The 22,477-nt window shown below is 29.3% G+C and overlaps 1 protein-coding gene across 2 annotated transcripts; it reads right to left on the bottom strand.

Moving 5' to 3' along the window:
- Positions 1 to 3,266: 3,266 nt before the first annotated feature.
- Positions 3,267 to 13,355, bottom strand: LOC112801151 (homeobox protein knotted-1-like 6). Of its 2 annotated transcripts, none has more exons than XM_025843724.3 (5): positions 12,626 to 13,355; positions 12,379 to 12,501; positions 12,108 to 12,246; positions 3,976 to 4,217; positions 3,267 to 3,639 (listed from the first exon to the last, which is right to left on the bottom strand). In XM_025843724.3, the coding sequence occupies exons 1-5, from the start codon at positions 12,932 to 12,934 to the stop codon at positions 3,481 to 3,483; spliced, it is 972 nt and encodes a 323-aa protein (XP_025699509.1). In that variant the 5' UTR covers positions 12,935 to 13,355; the 3' UTR covers positions 3,267 to 3,480. The 2 variants fall into 2 exon arrangements, with proteins under 2 accessions (XP_025699509.1, XP_025699508.1); XM_025843723.3 differs by having other exon boundaries at positions 12,373 to 12,501; positions 12,626 to 13,065.
- Between the last annotated feature and the right edge of the window lie 9,122 nt (positions 13,356 to 22,477).

The following is a 22,477-nucleotide window of genomic DNA, read 5'->3' as shown; positions in this document are numbered from 1 at the left end:
CACCGACAGTTCCAGCTTAAGATGGTCATGGCTGAGAGTGGGGCATGGTAAGACCCGCCTTCTCAACCATCATTTGGTTGTTGCCAATGCTTCCAGATTATTGTGTCATTCTTTTCTTTGCTTCCATGGCTTCATTCACTTGTGTTCTTCATTTCTTGCTGCTGCTCTTTTCTTCTTCTTCTATTGCATCTCTCTGGTTACCATTTTCTATTAGTATTTGGTCTGCTCCCTCCCACTCCCTTTTGAGATTTAGTCTGGCCTTGATGTTCTGTGCTAGTTCTAGTTCCCAATCTTCTGTCATGTTCTTATTCTCATAGTCTTCCTCTTCTTCATCTCCCTCTTCCTCAAGTAATTCAATGAAGTACATCTCGCCTGTTACAAAGTTATAGATTTAGGTTTCTGTTTCGCTGCTGCCTTTTAGCTTCTTTTCCTGCTTTTCTCTTAATTTCTAGCAGCTCTTATATTTTCCAACATCCTGTGTCTTCCTTCTGTTTTTCTCTTCAGCCTCTTCTTTTCCTTTTCCCCATCTTGCTAATAAAATCTGATGTATAATAGGGGCCTTGGATTGACATTCATCGCTTCTTTTTCTAACATACCCAATCTGTTGTTACAGAGGTCAACCACGTTGATGTTTTGATCCATCTTGAAATTTTCTGGTTTGTGGTTTGGAATCTCTCCTTGGGTGTCCAAGTTTCCCTTCATGGTCAAGCCCACATGATTTTCTTCTCCCTTTCCTTCATATTCAGCCTCTTTTGTTTTGGGCATGTTTCATGTTGGCCCAAATGCTTCTCCCTTTTTTTTTTCCACTAGGTTCTGTAGAATGTTCCCTAGTTCCTTTACGATGTCTTTTCCTCTGTCAATAGCTTTTTCTTCCTCTTCATTCTGATTTTCCTCGCTTACCTCTCCCTTTTCTTTCACCGTATCTTCCAGAGATTCCGCTGTTATTCTCATCTCTCCACAATGCTTTCAGTCTTTCAGTCTCCTTTTCTCCCGCAAATCCTTTCTTCTTTGACCTTTGATGTTTACTTTTGGATTCACCTACTCTACTACTTTCTGTACACTTATTTTCACTCTCCATATTATGATCGTGTTCTCCACGCGCTCTTTCTTCCACCTCATGCCTTCTGAATTTTCTTCTTTGTTCATCCTCGTCCCTCTACTAAAAACTGCTTTAACTGGGTTTAATCCTAACCCTGGTTCATATCTGGGTCTCAGAGGATCCCAGCTAGCCATTGCCAACTCATTTTTGCATTCTTTTTTCCATGTCCTATGATACCGCATCTTAAGCAGTAGCAATCTTGGAGTCTTTCATACTTGAATTCTATCCATGTGTTTGGTTGTTCTTCTCTAGTCAGTCAGAAACCTGCTCTTAGTCTTACAAAGGTTCTGATAAAGACATTTTCCCTTTTCAGATCCTCCACTTCAACCACTCCTCCTAGCATATTGCCAATTGTTTATGCGGTTTTTCTTTCCATGTATTCCAAAGGAACTCCATGTATTTGTACCAAAAACTCCATAAGCTCGTAACTAACTTCATAAATGGTTGTATTTTACCCCCATAATTGCAGGTTAAGGAGGTGCCCTTTGACACACCAAGTCCCCCCTTGAGAATTTGCAGCCCTCTTCTCTGGTCCTGAAGCTATCTAGTAGTTTGTTCCTTCCTACTTCAGAAATGAAGATATCCTCCGAATTCCTCTAGATGCTGATAAGTGCATTCTTGCTTGCTTTGAAGCTAATTTCTTTATCTGTTATTATTTTACCCACTAAGTTGATGCAATCTTTTCTATATTCCTCCTTTTTCTTCTTGTTGATTGTGATGGTCATTCCTTCAATCTATTGTAGTCCATATGTTGCCTTTGCTATGATTCCTTACTGGCTCGTTGACCCTTCTTCGTGATATTGCAGGTTGTGTATTACCTTGAAATGAAACAGTTAATGTTTGTTTGTATAAATGAAGATTTGCAGTTGAAGGTTTGGGGTTAGGTTGGATGATATATAGTGGTAGTAAAAATGTAAAATAGAAATGTTGGATACAGAAGAGATATTTTGATAAGGCTAAACTCACAAGGATTACAACCAGAGTTTTACTTCGCTCCTCCTGAGAGAGAAAGCTGCTCTCCTGAGAGATAGTGATCTGTGTGATGAGTATTCTGTCTAATGTCTATGTATGTGAAAATTTAAAATCAAAACTGTTTAGGATGCTCGTATTTAAAATGCATATGGCTATTAAAAATAATAAGTTGCTATATCATCAATACGGGAAAGTTTTTTGTGTTGGTCATACACACGTGAAAGATTTAATTGATCTAGAAACCAAGAATTGGAATGGGCCCTTACTGGAGTTTTAGGGCCGTATTTAGAGATGGAGAAAGGAATGTATTTGCAGGTATGACAAAATAGATTGGCTGAAGCAATGGGCCTCAAGATGAGATTGAATACTCAGAATTGAACTCTCATAATACTAGTAGCTACTAGCTAGGATGGGAAACAAATTACTCATAATGATATAATTATCTAAAATAATGGGCTATTTCTTTTGATGATGTTGTTTAATGTTTATTGAAAAGTCTCCTTGGCTATATATATATATATATATATATATATATATATATATATATATATATATATATATATATATATATATATTGTGTGTGTCAAGATCATTCTCATGCATGTAATTAACTTTCTTGAAAATATGTGAACTTCCGCTACCTACCCATATCTTTTTGTGAACAGGGAAAAATGATGCGATGAAAAAGGATTAGAAATGGCAATGCAACTTAAAACCGCACAGATACAAGAGTACTTTTTGAAGAAAAAAAATTAATTTTAATTAAAAAATTTAAAATAAGACAAAATAAAATATTTTGAATACAAATAAAACAAATGAAAGGGTTAAAGACAAATTAAAACCTAACCTAAACTTAAAAAGACTAAAATAATACTTTACTCTTTCTGTTTTCTAACTGTTTAAAATCTGAGTCTGATAATATCACCAACACACACCCATAGGGCCATAATGAAGCCACTAGAAGTGATTGAGTAACTTTGGGAGTAAAAAAGTTTGATTTGAATTGAGGACGTAAAATGACTATGCAACGATGCAGCAACAGCAAGTGAAGTACGTATGATAATGAACCAAGAAAAGCAAATAAGCATGCATTCATTCACAATGTAGACAACTACTTTTCGAATATTAGATCATCAATTTTTCTTTTCATGTATTTAAATTAATATTATCTAACTTTCTATATTGACTCCTAACATTCCTCATAAACATATATTATTATATATAAGAGACGCAAATTAATCATTAATATATGATCACTTCCCATTCTCTTTCTGGGAGTAATTAAGCATTTTTACAGTCGGTAACCTGCTTTAATTTAATTTCGGAATTTACAAGAGAAAATTATAAGCAGTAATTAATTAATCAGGATATACAAATATTAGAGGGGCCGGGAATAATGTATACAATAATCATTCATCAGGAAGGAATCGGCCACCAAGATTTTCCATCATAGAAAATTGCATATTCTCAGATGGCTTCCAGTGACGCTTTCTTTGATTAATAAACCAATTGTTAATTTGCTTCTGATCTAGCCCTGTTGACTTAGCCAGTTCAATCTTGTCAGCTTCCTGGAAACATCAACAATAGTTAATGTTTCAATGACTAATTTTGTTATGTTTGTGTTTAGGTGACTATTTCTATTAATACTAATAGAGATGATATTGTAAACCGTTAGATGATTTAGCCAAAACATGTTTAGAAGCGATCTAATTTCATGATAACATTTTCAAGATGTGTTCCTTGAAATAATCCTCATGTGTCTCACATGCTTTTATATTTTTCTCTTGCTTAGCTTCTTACTTTTTAGCTCTCTCCCGAGTGAGTTGTCAACATCCATGGGAAAGTAGAAATGACATTTTTATTTTTATTTTCATTTTCGTTATTCTATCAAATGAAGTATTTACCGTAGGATAAGGCCATTTGTAGTGAACATTCCACCATTGAAGGAGTGTTTGCCTTGCTTCCTTAGGCAGCTTACCCTTCTTTTTCTTCTTTGAGAACTCCAATTTCAAAGTACCAATGTGGCTCCCAAACTTGCGCAGAAGCCTGTCCTTAAGCTCACGATCTTCACCCCTTGATTGACCATCTTGACCTCCATCACCATCTCCAGCACTAAAATCTTCCTCTGAAGACACAGCTCCATCATCTACCCCAAAAAAATACCACAATAATCAATCAACAAAGTCATACACAACCATATACACAAATCACTCCTACACACTTTATCCAAAAATATAAAACTACTATTTGGTGAAATACAAATATCAAAACCAACGTGAGAACATAATTACCTCAACAAGAAAACAGTATATAAAGATTATTGTTAACTGATATTACTAGACTCTAAGTAAAAAATGCGTAATGGAAAATAATTTTATATATCTAACATCTATAATTATATCAAAAAAATTTCATTTATTTCAATAATAATTACAAAATACAAAATAAGAAAACAAATTCATTAAATAAATCCCAAAAAACAAGTTATGACTCTATATGACTTGGAAACAACTCCTCCCAAACATTTTTCCTAAAATAAAAAGGGTGTGTATGTTGGAGGAAACATGCTTCTGCATACTTAATCCTTGTTATTAAGTAATTAAATTAGGATTACGGAGCCCAAAACCTAGAAGTTGTGCTATATAAAAAACTAGAAAGTAATGCACTGAAGAAAGAAAATTTGAAAACTTTCCATTTCTAGCAGCTAAACCCAGTTAATTATAGAGAAACTTTTGAGGCAATCTGAAATGGCTAATTAATAAGGAGTACTATAGTTTATTAGTAGCTATTAGCTAAGTAGCTAGCTAGAAACATGCACCCACAAATACGAATATAAATACTAATTGCTTCTGACACCCACTCAATCCGACAAGGATTGACCGTCGCATGAGAGTACACTGTACACACAGCAGCAGATCATATCAGAGAGAGAGAAGACCTGCCTAGGTTGCAAAGAAAGAAAAAGAAAGGAAAAAATAAAAACAAAAGAACACATCAGTGTCAGTGCCTGGTTCCATCGATTGTCATTCGAAGCCCAAAACCAGAGAAAGAAAGAGAGAGAGAGACTCAAAGTTTAAAATGAATGAAACCGGTACGGCCAGACCTAACCCGCACCCCTAGCCAGCATACAGTCTTACACAAACATTACTAAGAAAATAACATTATATTTATTTATTAATTACATTGAATATATAGAGCACGAGCACCAGTGAGCATAGTCCGCAAAACATAAATACCAGAGCCAAAAATGATATAGAAAGAAAGAAAGAAAGCAAAGAGAGAGAGATATGATTGCATTGTGAAAAAGGGGGAGGGGGCCCGGTAATAAAAAAGGGGAATGGAATGGGAGATCGACAAGTGTGATGGTAAGTTGGGTTTGTCCAAGGGGTCAATGTATGCATGAGTGAAGAAACAACACAAGGGAAGGAACATATATACATGGGATGGGATGGGGCATAGCGCATAGGCAATTGAGCGTTCATTACTCATCTCTATTTGAACCAAAAAGCTGATTCAAAATTTTCACATTCTCAGCGAAAATTGCGGGAGTGCATGTGAGTGTTTTTTCTTTTTTAGCTCTTAGACCACCCGCTCTACACGGGATTTTTCTAAAAGGTTACCACTCCACCCCCACATAGAAGAAGCATATAGAAAGAAAATCAGGGTGACCCCTCATCCCATTAGCAACCCCTCATGTGCATAGGTATGCAGCTATTATGCAATCATCCAATACCTAATAAGCTTTCGAAAAAGAGCCATATTGCCCACACCCCTACACTAAAAATATCAACATAACATTACGTAAGCCTTTTTAGAGGGGGGATGCCTTTGTGCTTCATCAAACCCCAATTTCACTTTTATTTCATTTCTATACAATTTGCCAAGCCTATAAATAAACAATTATGTTATGCATACACTAAAAACAAAATACATATTAAAATTAAATTAATCAATAATTATATTTATATACAAATATATAATAATTGATCTCGTAACACTTTTTATAATTGAATAAGTTTAGTTTAATTTATCAAAATATATAAAGCGACAACAATTAATAATCAGACACACGCAATGCTGCACTCCCTACTGGTGTGATGGGGTGACTCTACCAATTGTCTAATCTTTCGTACTCGAACGTCAATTCCAACTTTCTAATACACTCAACAATGCAAGTTATGTATATATTGTCACATATGTATACCGAACAAGGTTTTTCTTAAAGAGTAGTTCACATGCACCCACCATTTGACACTTGCATAAACCACAAACCAGAAAAGGACCAGGAACAGTGAAAATCTATGTGATGTCTCGATTATACCAGAAATTAAGACCATGCAAGGATAAAAAAGTGTAACTGCAAAGCATGCCTACTATCAATGAAAATAAGGTAGCTTTATTTTTATAGCCATGTCGTTACATGCATCAATCAGTGTATGATTATGAAAGATAAGACAAGACACGAGCAAATAACACTACAGTTTTTCATTCCTACCCTTCAACAATCCTCTATTTTGTTCATATCCAACCAAACATTAGCACAACTAATAATAGTATAAATAATTATCTATTCCTAATTGAGATTATTAAACTTGTAGTAATTAATTTACAGTAAAACGGAAAACAACGGTGAGTCATCATCAACCCCAATAAAATTGTCAAACAAGGGTGAGTCATCAAAGTTTAGAGGCCCAAAGGCCGAATAAATAGCAACCATATTTTCCCAAGCTTTCAAATGTCCATAAAAATCCTCCCACCTCTATAATAATAATAATAATAATAATAATAATAATAATTTAATTTTAATATACTTACAATATAAAGAATTTTACACTATTATCCAATAAGATTTATGAGTTCAAATGACTTTTCGAATAATAATTTAAAAATTAATAGAAAATACATGATTTGTTTTATAACATTTCAAAAATCCGGAGACAGTTTATTTTACATCTACCCAGGCAATTTACAAACGCAAGATCCAATTTAATTTGACGCGTGTAGTGATTGCAGTAAAAGGAAAACGAGATCCAATCAAAACAAAAAGAAGAAATAAGAAATTGGAATCGCTTCTGTTCCAAAACGTTATAAAGGAACATAGGTTTGTGATAAGCATGATGAGAGAGGATCCAGCTACTGATGAAATAAACTCCCATTTACAAATTAAAGCATGCATGAGCATGACTGAAAAGGCTATTTGTACTTTCAAGCATAAACAATAATATTTAACAGCCATACCCACCTGTGCATACTCAATTTGCAAGATAAAATATTATTAGAATCCCAGTTTGCCAGAACCTCCATTTAGCTAATCAGTATGGGAATTTCAACAGATTACATACCATGGATAAACTTCAGTAACCAAAGAATAAAAAATTAAGGCACATAAAAGTTATAACCACAAAAAGCTGAGTCCAGAATGTTACTTTTGCAGAGAAAAATATTAACAGATAATGGGAAGAATAAGATCGGAAGTAAGTGAAAGCTAAAATCCAAACCATCAGCTTAATTCTAATCAACACATGTGCTTCATTTTGGCAATAATAATAATACATTAAAACATTAAATCGTGAAATTATTTTCCTCAGATAAAATCGCCATTCTTATAACTTTACTAACCCAAAGCCATAACATGATTTGGATGATTTTTTTTAACATGATTTTTACCCTCATACATACGTTTATTTAAAGTAATTAATATTTTGTAGTTTATTTCAATTCTTACGGTTAAGAATTAATTACAGAATTTATTCTTTCAACTACCTTTTTTTACTTTCTTTTTTTTTTCTACATACACATCCATTCTTTTCTCATTTTTTTACATACAAAGTCATCTTCATTTTATTTCTCAATTATCTTAATTTTTGTTTAATTTTAAAAACTCGTTTGCCTTTTATTATTATAATATACATATAATATTTTATATAATAATATATTATAATTTAAAAATATGTAATATAAATATTGTTAAAATAATAATATCAAAAATTTAATCTAATCTTTATCCTTCTAGAGTGTGTTTGATTTAGCCTTAGAAAAGGAAAAAGTGCGTTTAAGGAAGAGTGTGTTTGGTTTAGAGTGTCTTTAATCTAATATTTAAGATAATATTTTATATTATATAATAATAATATTATAATTTAAAAATATGTAATATAAAAATTATTAAAATAATAATATTAAAAATTTAATCTAATCTTTACTCTTTTCAAGTGTGTTTGATTTAGCCTTAGAAAAAAAATGTATTTAAAATTTTTGAACGCGTTTTTTTAGTTTGGTAACTTAACTTTTTCTACTTGCAAACGTCATTTTCTTTGAAAATTTTTAAATATGTTAAAAAAAATTATTATTTTTAGTATTTTCTTTCATATTTTAATTTTTTATTTTTTTATTAAATTTTTTATTATAATTTTGTTATAATATAAATTATTGATCATATTACTAAATAAAAAAATACATAAAAGAATACTGAGAGTAATAGAAAAATAGAGCTATAAATAATAAAAATTTGTAGTCTAAAATAATACTAAATAAAAGAATATTAAGAGTAATAAAAAGATTAAAAAATATTTTTTTTGTTTAACATTGTAAAATTTATCATTGTAATTCTTGTGCACTATTTATTATTCTAATTTTTTATAATATGTATTATTGTTCGTATTAGAAATAAAAAATTAAATAAAAAATTAACCATAAATAATAATAAAATCATAACCAGTAAAAATTTAGAACTTAAAACAGTAATAAAATAAGGTTATTGAGAGTACTTAGAGAGAGCTAGAAAAAATTATTGATTTATTCATATATTATTTTTATTTTCAATATAAAATATATTTTTGTCAATTTTTATATGTTATTTTTAATTTAATAAATAAATATTAATTTTTATTATAATAGTAAAAAATTATAACATATTAAAATAAAATACTAGAAAAAATACTATATAAAAAACATAATAAAAAAATATAAAAAAGATTAAATATACTTAAAAAGATAACATTATAATTTAATATTATATTTTTTTAATAATTATCTATCTAAAAGTGATTTTAATTAATATTATCCAAACAATATTTATTCTATCAAAATTGATTTTGATACAGAATTACCATACATAAATTATGTTGGTATAAAATATAAACTCACTTCTACCCAAAATCAATTATATAAAATTACTTTCATTCAAACTCCAATTTAACAAATGATAATCTAAACACACATATAATTTCACATTTAAAAATTATTTTGGTCATTGTTATCCACCCAATATTTTATCAGTTATAATTACTTTTGAATCAAAATATCCAAACATAAATTACGTTAAAATAAATTTAATTTTAATCAAAATCAATTCTAATATAATCAAATTAAACTTAAAACACTTGGGAGTAGCTAATAAATACCCAATAATACAATCCTTAGTATATATTAAAATAGATAGAAATTTCTAAAGCTTTCTATTCAATAAATATATTGATAATCCAAAACTTTAATTTATCAATAACAAATTTAAAAATGATAATATTGCTCTCAAGATTGATAAATATCACTCCCACTTAATTATATATTTTTGTATTTTCTTCAAAAACTATTCACAATCTTTATAGATATGACAATAATGTTGATATAACAAATAAGGGCAGGGAGTAATCTTGAAAGAAAATAAAAAAATATAAATATATAGGAGTGACGTTATATAACATTATCACTTTCCTAAATTTTATATTTAACTCCTTAACAAATTAAATATCCTTAGTTAAACCCTTTTTAAAACTAGTGTTTTATTAATTATCTTAAAAACAAGTTTTCATAGAAGATCTGACACTAATTCATCTGCAGCCAACCAGCCAGCCTATCAGCCCTTAGACAATTCCCAATGACTTCACTTGTGCTCAATATTGGAACTCGATAGATACACTATATTAATAAAGTTCCAAAGCAGAATCACTGCATACCAATCCTCTTTGTCAGATCATGTTATGTTAATCTAATCCAAGGGTAGATTCAAACTTTAAAGGTTATTATATTAGAGAATTAGACATTACCAGGAGAATGTAGGTATGGTGTGAGCGTGTGCGCGCCACAAAAACAAGAAAATTATTAAAAATGAATACTCTTAATTTTTTTTCTTAAGTGAAGTTATAAAGTATAATTTCTCATCATATATTTATTAAGTAGACAAAAAAAATACTAAAAAAATATTAAATTGTAAGAAATCACACTTAACATCCTTGATTAATAAGAAAAAATTTAGAGAATCCATTCCCAAAATTCTCCAACAATATATATGAACTTTGGAGCTTGTACACAACTAAAAGGGATTGATGAGATAAAATATTACGTGGGAAACGTGCTTTGATGCCGAAGCACTAATACACACTCAAGTAGTACATATGTTGATATCTATTTTCAAGAACATGTTCTTTGTAGTTTCCACATAGCATTTCTGCTACATTCTTCCAAAGCCACACGGACACGTAGTAGTGAACGTTAGACATGATTTTCAGATAAGCAATTTAAGTTTTTAACTAAAATAAAAACAGTGAACAAACCTATGGAACCAAACCTAGAAACAAGGACAAAAACATCATCTTCAAAATGCACACTACCAACAATCGTTTCTTTGATCGAGTTGCACTCGTAGGGTAAAAGAAAAAGATGTTTACAGCAAAAGAAAAGCCCCATTAAACAATTAATTGAACCAAATCATTGCCACAAAAGTCAATAATAATTTAAAAACATTTTAATTTGTTCACGAGTTCATATACGTAGAACCAGTTAGTATTTTACATCTGGCTTAAACAAGATCATCATCATTATTAGGGTTCTGTTGTCGCGGCATTAGTGTTCCAAAAACATTTGTTAAGTTTTGATAGTTTTCCAAAGAAATAAATTTCTGAAATTTTAACTATTAACAATACACACTCTCTATAGTAAATTTGAATGTTATACTTTTGTGAAAGTTTCTTAATCAGAAATTTATTATTGAAACAAGCTTGCACTAAGCCACTAAGCATATTCGATGGGGAATCAGTCAAAATAAATGAGCTGGAAGACATAAGAAACCACTTGATCGGTGGTGACAGGTGCGATACCCCATTTATGAGGGTGTTTTCTGTTTCTGAAAAACCAGTTGTAAAAGCAAAATAAAATAAAATAAAATAAAATTACGCCTTGTGTGATCAGTGCATACTGCATAGTAGCGAAGCTGCTACTATTTGAGGCGTCATTAATTAAAAAAGGTATCTGCAAAATTCAAAAATTAGAAAGCCAAATGCAAAAGTCCGTTGTTGACCTTCACGGCGACCAAGCATAATAAGAATTTGGAAGAGAGAAAAAAATGAAAAAAAAAAAAGTGTGTGAGAAGAGAACAATGCCAAATGAAACAAACAAAGACCAAACCAAGCGAGGAACTGAAAAAGGCGAAAGGTTCACATTTCACACAGCCATGAATGACCAAACGATCCAAAGTTTCTTTCTCTCACAACGAAAGAAGCGTGGATCACAGTGTCAACAGTGTGAAACAAATACATATAGAAAAATTTTCAAGAAAACAAAGGAACGAACTCACAAAGTTAAAACATATCAAACTGCGCAGAAGAGAGAGTATTGTTCGTGTTAGGGTTTTCTTTTCTTTCCTTTCCTTTCCTTTTTTTTTCCCTTATTTTACTTCAAAAGCTGTGTGTCATGTCTTGTTGCAAGCAGGCATTTGCTGCAACCGAGTTGGATTATTCTGCGAGGATTATTCATGTTCTCAACCAATCGTTAAGAAGAAAAACTAAAATAAAATCAAAAGAGATAAGAACCAGATAGATCGAAGAAAGCAACCATCGACGATGCTCTCTATAGATAGAGAGAGAGAGGAGAGAGAAGAGGGGGGAAAAAACAATAGCATAGAGGTTACCAGAGACAGATAGCAGCACAGATATCAATGAGTTAATTTAAGCATATTTATTTATTAAAAACGAGTTCCAATGAAAACTACTACTACACTATGAAGCAGAAGGAGATAATAATAAAGGAAGGGGAAAGAACTAACCAGAAAGAGTTGGAACAGAAGCACCGTTGCAGCAGAGATTGCTTAACTGCATTTCGATCTTGTTAAGGAAGCTCGTTGCCTCATCGAACGGCCTAGCCAGGTCCGATTTATACTTCACCAGCAACTCACAGTACGTTTCCTGCACTCACCAAAAAAGAAAAGAGAAAAATCTGTCACAAAAAGATGGATTTGGTCATAATGAATAAATAAATAAAAAATAAAATATGTGCGAGAAAGAGTGTGGACTGTGGAGGGAGGAGTGGACCATGACCATGAACTCGTCCAGCTCGGGATCGGCTCCGAAGCACGTGGAAACGACGTCGTCTCTCTTGAAAAGGTCGTTTTCGCGGCGAATTTCCTCCAACAAACACGCGATTTCTGGAGGTGCGCCGACCTAACACAAATGAAAAAAAATATATATTATAACCGTTTTCTGTTGAGCTGTTAGGACGGTTATACACACGGTTGCAAAAATTGAACTGAATAACTGAAAGTGATGGCTGTGTCGTTTTTTCTACCTTCTGGCAATCGATGTAGGCCTGCAGGAGGCGAGGGTAGTGAGGATGAGAAGCGATTTTAGCTTTCATCATGGTCGATGCCATGGCCTCGTTGTTGTGCTGTGGTTGCTGCTGTTGAATTCCAGCGGCAGAGAGAAGCTCGTCGGATCCGAGCATAGGAATCGTAGCTGCGGCGGCGGAGGCGGAGGAGGACGAGGAAGCGGACATGAGGAAGCTGTGGTAGTCGGCAGGGAAGATCAGATTCTCCGGCGTCATGAGGGCCTTGTCGGCGTACTCCGCCGTCGACGGCACTCCGTACATTTCCTCCATGACCGCACACCAAAACGCTGCGTTTTGGCTCCTTCCTTATCGCAATTTCTTCTTATGGTTCAGGTTCTGCTGCTGCCAGAGCCCAGAGACGCACGCAGTCTTCAAGGAGAAGAAAAATATAAAAAACACAGAATAATTTATTTTTTTATTTTTATATACACTCGCCGCACTCTCACATCATCATCATAAAGCTACAAGATTATGTTGGGGATTATCTAATTTTATATTAGTAAGTATTTGTTTAATTAAACTAACTTTTCTTCGGAGGACTGCTAATTATATTATTATATTATAAATTGTAAATAAACTTAATGTTCAATTTGGATCAAACTAGTTTAGGATAAAGAAGATGCGAGGAGCGGATTTAGAAAGAAGAGAAGGGAGAGAAGTTGAAGAACATAACTAACAAGTTAGAATTAGGAAAGATCACTGTGGAGTTATTTACCTCTCCGAGGGTAGTCAAGCGCACATTTCATGTTTTTTTCTTCTGTTTTTTACTTTTTTCTTCCCTTTACCTTAATTTACATTAATAAAATATTTAGCCATCAATATTACACAAATATTATGATTTTAGTTTGGTTACATGAGTATTCTATTTTAAGTTACGTAAATTGTACAAGAGAAATTTAATTTGTCTATTTATAGATAAATCAAATAAGTCAAATTTAATTTACTTCTCAAACTAGTAATTCATAATTGCCCACTTGTGGAGGAGAAAATTTCAACTTGAAATTTAGTGTATAGTAAATTGTAGGAGCCAACTTCGAATTATAATATTGTGTAGTATAATATAAAGGACAAGTTACATAAATTAAATTGATTTTTAATTGATATAATTGTAACTTTTTGAATAGATTATGTTTTTATGTTTTTTTTAATTTATGTAAATTGTTATGGAATTTAGCGATTTGCAGTTTATACGTAAAAAATTGTTATGGTGTTTGAAAAAATAATGTGATTTTAAAATAAAAAAATATTTAATATTAATATTTTTAAATATAAAAATAAATTATATTAATATTAAAAGATGAATATGAGGTATAAGTATAAAATAAATAAAACATACAAAATAAAAGTAAAAATATTATTTTTAATTTTGTACTATTTTTCAAAATATTTTTGCTAAAAATAATATTTAAATGCTCAACTAAACATATTTTTATATTTTTTTATTTTTTTTAAAAACAAAAATAAAAATAACCAAACCAATCAATTTTTTAGTGATCAATATTGACTTAACATGATTTAAAAAATTTTCGAATCACAACTTACGAGTTAAATCTCAATTTAGTCCCTGAAATTTAGTCTGATACTCAAAATGACTCCCACAATTTTGTTGGCCTCAATTAGAACTCCCAAATTTGTAATTGTGGCTCCAACTTGTCCCTGCGATCATCTCCGTCACCAAAATGCTGATTTGATACAATTGCATGATATGGTGGACACTACTTAAACGACGGCGCATTGGTTTCGTGCCCAAAACCTTTGGAAACCACGTCGTTTCAGTTTTTTGTAGGTTAAAACTCTATTTCTTTCCCTTACGACAATCATAAGTTGCAAAACATCAAAAAAATCCTTACACTACGTAGTTTCCAAAGGGTTTGGGCGCGAAACCAATGCGCCGTCGTTTAAGTAGTGTCCATCATGTTATGTAATTGCGCTAGATCAACATTTCGGTGGCAGAGATCATCACAGAGATAAGTTGGAGCCACAATTATAAATTTGGGGGTTCTAATTGAGACCAACAAAATTGTAAAAATTATTTTGAGCATCAAGCCAAATTTCAGGGGCCAAATTAAAATTTAACTCCACAACTTATATATTCTAATGTTATTATAAGTTTACTTTATCATTATGTTAGAAGAAATTAAAGATGAAGAAACATATTGTACAACTTTTATTAGAATTTATGGTGAATTTCAATTTTCAACACTTCAAAACTTGAAAAAAATATTGATGTAATGTTCACAATAACAAGGCTTGGAAAAATATTGATGTACACTTTGTTTAGATGTTTGATGAAAAAAAGAAAAAAAATAGGAGAAAAAAAAAAAGAAAATAAAAGAAAATTTGGATTTATTTATATGTTGTTTGGATATAGAAAAAATAAATGAAAAAAAGAGAAAAGATTATAATAGAATAAAATTACTTTATTACCCTTACATATATTATATATAAATTATAATTTATTAATGTATTTAAATTATTTTTCAAAATTTTAAATGTCATAAACAAAAAGTTATATATTTGCTTTTCAAACAAATACATATAATAAAACATCAATTAGAAAAAAAAATTAGAGTGAGTTAGAAATTTTACTTTTTGTTATTAAAAGGGTAAATATAAAATTTAACATTGTTTATCCATCTCTTTTCAGTTTTCATCACAACAATGGAAAAAAAAAAATTATATGACTCCGCACCTACTTTTTTGTTTTTCATCCATTTTTCACTCTAATCCAAACAAAGAAAAATAAGTTTTTTCATCCATTTTCTCTCATTTCATTTTCCTTCCTTCCAAAATTTGCGTTCTAAACATTGTGGCAATGTCTACGATAACAAGACAACGAAACAAAGCTATAAAGTTACCAATGTTATTTTTGGTGTGAAGAAGATAAACCAGATCAAAGTTGTTGTGTGCCACAAGCAGAATTACCCTTATGCCATGTTTTATTGTCATAAGATAAAAGTTACCATGGCTTTTAAAGTGCCTCCAAAAAATGCTAACGGAAACAAAATTAAAGTTGTCTATCACACTGATACATCGCAATAGAACACTTTTACAACCTATAGCCTCTAGCGGATTACGCTATCTATAGTTTCTTCATAAATCGTTAGATCCTACAGTAGTTTATGCATGGTCATCTATATTCTTTAAAAATTGTGCCATGCGCATGGCACATTTTCAATGTAATCTTATAACAGATTACGTGTAAACTATAAACTACTGTCCTTATAACAGTTTTAGAAAGTCGTAATTGTGTAAATTAAAAATTAATTTGATTTATTTATGCAAATTGTCCTAATATAAATTATAGTAGTCCAATTTGATTTATCTTAGGGTGTATTTTAGCATATTAATACATTTTAATTTGGATCAATTTAGTAAAAAATTAATATATAATATAAACTATTTATTTATATTTTTATAACTATATTAAATATATACTAAAATCAGCTACCAAAATATAATACAATCAATATATATTAAAAATTAGAATATAAAATACAAATTAAAAATAAATTAAACTATATATGTAATATTTATACGTAAATATATAATAATTAATTTTAGTATGTAAATAGCATATTTGATATTTTTAATATATGTATTTAATTAGTATTCTAAATTTTAATATAAATATTTATACACAAATACATATATTTAAATAGTACTAAAAAATTTTTTATCAATGAAACGGGTTACATAAATTAAAACAAAACACGTGTCTATCACACTGATACATCGCAATAGAACACTTTTACAACCTATAGCCTCTAGCGGATTACGCTATCTATAGTTTCTTCATAAATCGTTAGATCCTACAGTAGTTTATGCATGGTCGTCTATATTCTTTAAAAATCGTGCCATGCGCATGGCACATTTTCAATGTAATTTTATAACAGATTACGTGTAAACTATAAACTATTGTCCTTGTAACAGTTTTAGAAAGTCGTAATTGTGTAAATTAAAAATTAATTTGATTTATTTATGCAAATTGTCCTAATATAAATTATAGTAGTCCAATTTGATTTATCTTAGGGTGTATTTTAGCATATTAATACATTTTAATTTGGATCAATTTAGTAAAAAATTAATATAATATAAACTATTTATTTATATTTTTACAACTATATTAAATATATACTAAAATCAACTACCAAAATATAATACAATCAATATATATTAAAAATTAGAATATAAAATATAAATTAAAAATAAATTAAACTATATATGTAATATTTATACATAAATATATAATAATTAATTTTAGTATGTAAATAGCATATTTGATATTTTTAATATATGTATTTAATTGGTATTCTAAATTTTAATATAAATATTTATACACAAATACATATATTTAAATAGTACTAAAAATTTTTTTATCAATGAAACGGGTTACATAAATTAAAACAAAACACGGGTATAACTAAATTAAAATCAGAACATCTATATAATATTGATAGCAAAATATTTTAGTAATGTAAATTATCCTTTTTTTATAATCATTTTTCCTTATACACAAACAGAAAATAAATTGCTTATCTAAAAAAATCACATTTTTAAAAAGTGCGCAATTAGAAGTTAATAATTGAGGGTGAATAATAATAATAATAATAATAATAATAATAATAATAATAATAATAATAATAATAATAATAATAATAATAATAATAATAATATCGTTCCAGAAAAAATATCAATGTTCTTTAGAAATTATTTTTTATTATTAATAATAAAAAAACAGAAAAGAAAATATCCTAAATCATAAATTGTAATTTTTAAATTTTAAATTCAAAATTTTTAATTTAAACTGTTGATATAAAATATAATAAATAAATAATTAAAATTTATGTAATTAAGTAAAAATATAATTTTTTATTAAGAAGAATTTAAAGATTATTTGTAATTAAAATGACTAGTAAATTTAATTTTTTACAAAAGTAGAACGCAATTTCTTCTTTTAAGTTACTTTTATTAAAAATTTACATCATCTTTATATTTAATTTTGTTTATTAAATAAAAACATAGACATTTTAATTTAATAGTCACCTTTCATATCATTTGTAGATATAGTTAAAGTTCGAAAATTGAATTGGTTATCAAACTAGTAGAATTAGAAGTTTACAAATTTAATTGAGATTTAATGATATTGAATTAAATATAATAAAATAAAATATTTATATATAAAATATATAATTCTTTAAAAAAATAATTTTTTGTGTTTTATTATTTTAAACTGATGAATCACTAATAAATCGGATTAGTTCAATTGATTAAGTGGATTCTAACAATTTTTTATTTTTGACTAATTTCTTAACCACCGAATTTTATAACATAATATTATATCTAATAATCTATTAGTATAAATATTCCATTTAAAAAAGAGATATGCAAGAGAGATTTCGGTGAAAAAAGTCCATGAAAATAGTTTATACTAGTAAACATATTACTAATATGGTTGGTATTATCAAAACGCATGTTAGATTTTAATTTCTTTTTCAAAAGTTTTAGTTTAATAATGTATAGTGTTCGTGCTGGATTAATTATGATAGTTTAGTTTTCTTTATGTATTCTATTTATTTTTTTTTATCTTTATGCTGATTCTAACAATAGTAAAATTTATTTACTTGGAATAGTTGTCAACATAAAGTAAAAAAATTAAACATACACAATTTTCAAATCTGTTTTTTTCTTTTTATCTCTTTTACTCTGTTATTTCTTCTAGTTTATTTCTCTTTTATTCATATAGTAATTAAAATGTGTTTTTTTTTTACACAAATAAAATAATCAAGAAAAGAAAGATATAACATTTGTCATTTTTTATAAATTTTCTTTTTCTATATTTATTTTTTGAGTTTGGCTAATTCGAATGTGAGTTGGGAGATTGTGTTTATAATAAACTTTTTTTAAGTTTTTCATTTTATTCATAAATTATGGTTGAGAACTAAGATTTATCAGTATTCACTACAACAATATAGACTATTTTTTAGGATTATTATGTGTCAAAAAAATTAAAATTTGTTAAAAAAATAAATTTTGACACTATTTTAACTATGAAAATATGTTAATAAAAGTTTTGTCAAAAATAGTATTTTTGACATATAAGTAATTGTAAAAAAAGTTTAAATCTTATTTTGATAAATATTGGCCGTCAAAAATAAGTTTTTAGAAAAATTTGAGAATATATTTTTTGTGATATTTATTAATCGTCAAAAATACTATTTATTTTGACACTTATTGACCATAAAAAATTCTCAACAAAAATTTTTAACAAAGAATGAGATGAGATCTTGAAACGGAAGAATAAACTGAGATTTTGAAGATGAAGAATGAGTAATATGATTCTAAATTGAGAGTAGTGTGATGCTAAAATTGACGGAGCTCAACGAAGAAAAGGAATAATGGAGTAAGTTAAAAATAAATAAGTGTCAAAATTGAGGAGTAATTTTCTACAATCAAATTATTCATCAAAAAAATATAAAAAATTTGACATTTGTGATATTTATCAAAAATATATATTAATTTTTATACTTAACTATGACCATTAAAAAAAATCATGTTAAAATAGCTCTCTTTTCTTGTAGTGATTTTCTATTTGATCATAAACCATAGTTTTTAACCACAATTTATATCTAACCAAGATTTATGAATATATAGTTAAAAAATATATGAATGTAATCAATTTCATTTTAGATAATAACATAATATCATATTTATTTTTATTTTTATGTTAGGAAGAAACGGACCTTTGAAGCATACTGAATGGACAAATAGTATTTTTCATTAGAAAAGAGAATAAATATAGTTTATATAGATAAATAAGCATACTTTATCAGACAAATAAATACGCATTTGTAAATAATAAATAAAAATAACTCATAAATTATACCAAACCTTGTATGCAACAACATATCTACACAATTCTAAACAAAATAAATATTTCTATACAAACTACTACCCCTTTTTCCATTTTTGTATTTTGTATTTGTCAAATAATAGATGTGTAGTTGAGTTGGTGAAACATTATCGAAAAATAAATAAGATACATGTGGGTTTAAGACACCAAATTGTGGAAACATAGTTTTGGTTGTCTCTAGGCTAGCCAATACTATATCATAGACTTTAGCCATTCCTTATTTTGTGTATTATTGAATTGTCACTCATCAAACACATATCTATGCTTTCAAGTTTCAACAATATGGTAATAACTAAGGCTGAAAATTTGTCACTCTTTTTATTGATAGTGATTGGCCATTGGGGCCTTAATCTCATCTCATCTCAGTGGCAAATTACTATTGAGCTCTAGTTAATGCTACGGCGCTGCTATTTGTGCTGGTACTTATTCTTTCTATTCATAATTTTTTCTATTTGATATATTTAATTTTTATATTTTAATTACAATATATCTAACCTCTTTCCTTCTTTTATGTTAATTTGTTTTATTAATCTCGGATAATAATAAAGAAAATTAGCTTAGTCTCGGTACGAATCTCAAATTACCAATAATTCACAAAATTTGCAATTTCGTTTAATTATTTTCAGAAATGCATAGATGCAGTCAAAGTCCTTCATCAGTAACATCATCTCATTCCTACAGATACATAGCATGTCCTATCGTCTTGTGAGTTGTGGCTAAGCGAAGTCCTTATCTTTTGCAACATGCCCACAGTCCCACAACAGCTATCCATTTTTAATTTTTTATTTTCTCTATACTTCTTTCCAATCAAATTTTGTTGATAAGATATTATTTAATTACTTGTTCTTGTTGAACAACATGTTTTTTTGTGCATATGTCTCTCTTCGAAAGTTTATGTCATAAAATATTTTTTTCCTATAATTGAAATACTCACTATCAAGTATATTAACTAATCTATTAATATATAATAAGAGAATAAGAGTAGGTTCAATGCTTAACAAGTATATAGACTAATTAATCAATAAATAGTGCATTTTATAATAGATAAGTGTTGATTTTAATTGCATGACAAGTGGCAAAACAACACATCTAAATTGAATAGAAATTTGATTCAAATTCAAATTTAAAATCATCATCTAGATATATATATCTAAATTTAATAGAAGTTCGATTCAAATTTATATATATATATATATATATATATATATATATATATATATAATATTCAAATTTTTCATACAACAAATTACAAAAGGAGAAGACAAAAAAATTGTTAAACGCGAGGAGAAGATGAGAGACAGAGCAGCAAGTCTTAGTAGAGGGAGTAGTTAGTGCCGGTAAAGGAAAAACTTCCTCCGGCAACGTTTTAGATAAAAAGAAAATGACAGTGAAAAAAGAAAGCACGATGGAAGAAGGAGAAGAGGGTGGTGAGTGGCAACGACAGCGACGATCACAAAGAAGGAGGTTAGATTAACAGAGAAAAGAAGAGGAATGAGGTGACAGCAGTGATGGAGGCCACCACTGCTATTGGATTCATAGAACGACGTCGTAGCCATTCCTTTGCTGGTGGATGCTGCTAATGAAGAATGATTAGTTCTCTTGTCGATGAGTTGTGTTGCAGTCATTAATGAAGAAGGAGTAGCTGACAACAAGTTGACGATACTAATGCAGAGAACAGAGAGCTTTGAAATTTTACCTTCGGTGGTGTTATAGAAGTAACTTCTTTAAAAAAGTAGAAATTTATTTTATATATATTTAAAAAAAAATAGACGACACTGATGCAGAAAACAGAGAGCTTTGAGATCTTACTGTCAATGGTGTTATAGAGATAATTTCTTTAAAAAAGAAGAAATTTATTTTTTTATATATAAAATAGAAAATTATTTATTTATGTTAAATCTACTTCTGTTTTGGCTGGAGGTTGAGGTTGGACTAGGTTGGGTTGATAGAGGAGCTAATGGTGGTATGACTGATTTGTAGTAAGAACGATGGCACCCCTTCTAGCAGCTTTGAATCATTTTCAACTAATGTATATAAGGTATCTATTTTTATTTGCTAGGATTTTTTGTAACACCCTACCACATCGAACTTTACGCTTAAGTCGTAAAACAGAGGTGGTGAGGTATTACAACCTCTAAGGTAAAATATCTACATACATAGATATAGTTGAAAGAATTCGTAACTAAGAGCCTTGAAGAAAAGTTTAAGCAAAAACCGCAAAAAGAAAAGCACATCGCACACGTATGGTAGATAACCAGAAAAATAGGAAGGATAAACCGGCAATAAAGGAAAGATAACTTATATAAACAAGAGTAGATTACCAAAAGATACAAAATATCAGGCTCCAGACTCGACCTGCGAAGCTTAGGCTGGCCGAAGTATAAATACATATATATACAACCCAAAATATCCCAAAAACATAAAACAAAATACCTATTTCTCCAAAATAATCTCTAGGAGGGATAAATATACAATATATATAGAGAAAAATCTATTTATATATATACATAGCATAAGTACAAAATACAACATCCCCAAAATAAAGCTTCGCTTGCTCAGGAGATCTCCAGATGCTCAATGAGGTGCCTCTCGACCTGCATCTGAAAACAACAATATATGTATGGAATGAGAACCGGGAGTTCTCAGCATGGTTAAGTTGCCCACATAAATAATATATAAGGTCCCAGAAAGCCAGAGGCATTTATAGAATTTCGATACTCAGATTTAAACCTAAAGAAGTATACTAAACCAAAAATTCGAGAATCTATTTGTGGATTCTAGTTCTAATCTTACTCTTTACCTCCTGTCAACCCAAACCTCTTAATCACTAGTAGAACTACCCTCAGCGTCACCTCTACCAGCATGAGGGATTTCTCAATTACAAAGACATACAAGACAGA

This window comes from Arachis hypogaea, chromosome 5 (genome assembly GCF_003086295.3).
Source record: "Arachis hypogaea cultivar Tifrunner chromosome 5, arahy.Tifrunner.gnm2.J5K5, whole genome shotgun sequence".
Taxonomy (NCBI): Eukaryota; Viridiplantae; Streptophyta; class Magnoliopsida; order Fabales; family Fabaceae; genus Arachis; species Arachis hypogaea.
Note: the sequence above shows the minus strand (reverse complement) of the source record. Positions and strands in the feature narration are given on the sequence as shown.

Excerpts from the sequence above, each read along its gene's own strand:
- LOC112801151 (XM_025843723.3), bottom strand. The coding sequence starts at position 12,934 with ATGGAGGAAATGTACGGAGTGCCGTCGACGGCGGAGTACGCCGACAAG. Across the intron at positions 12,502-12,625 it reads CCTACATCGATTGCCAGAAG|GTCGGCGCACCTCCAGAAAT; the intron begins GTAGAAAAAACG and ends CATTTGTGTTAG. Across the intron at positions 4,218-12,107 it reads TTCTGTTCCAACTCTTTCTG|ATGATGGAGCTGTGTCTTCA; the intron begins GTTAGTTCTTTC and ends TTTTTGGGGTAG.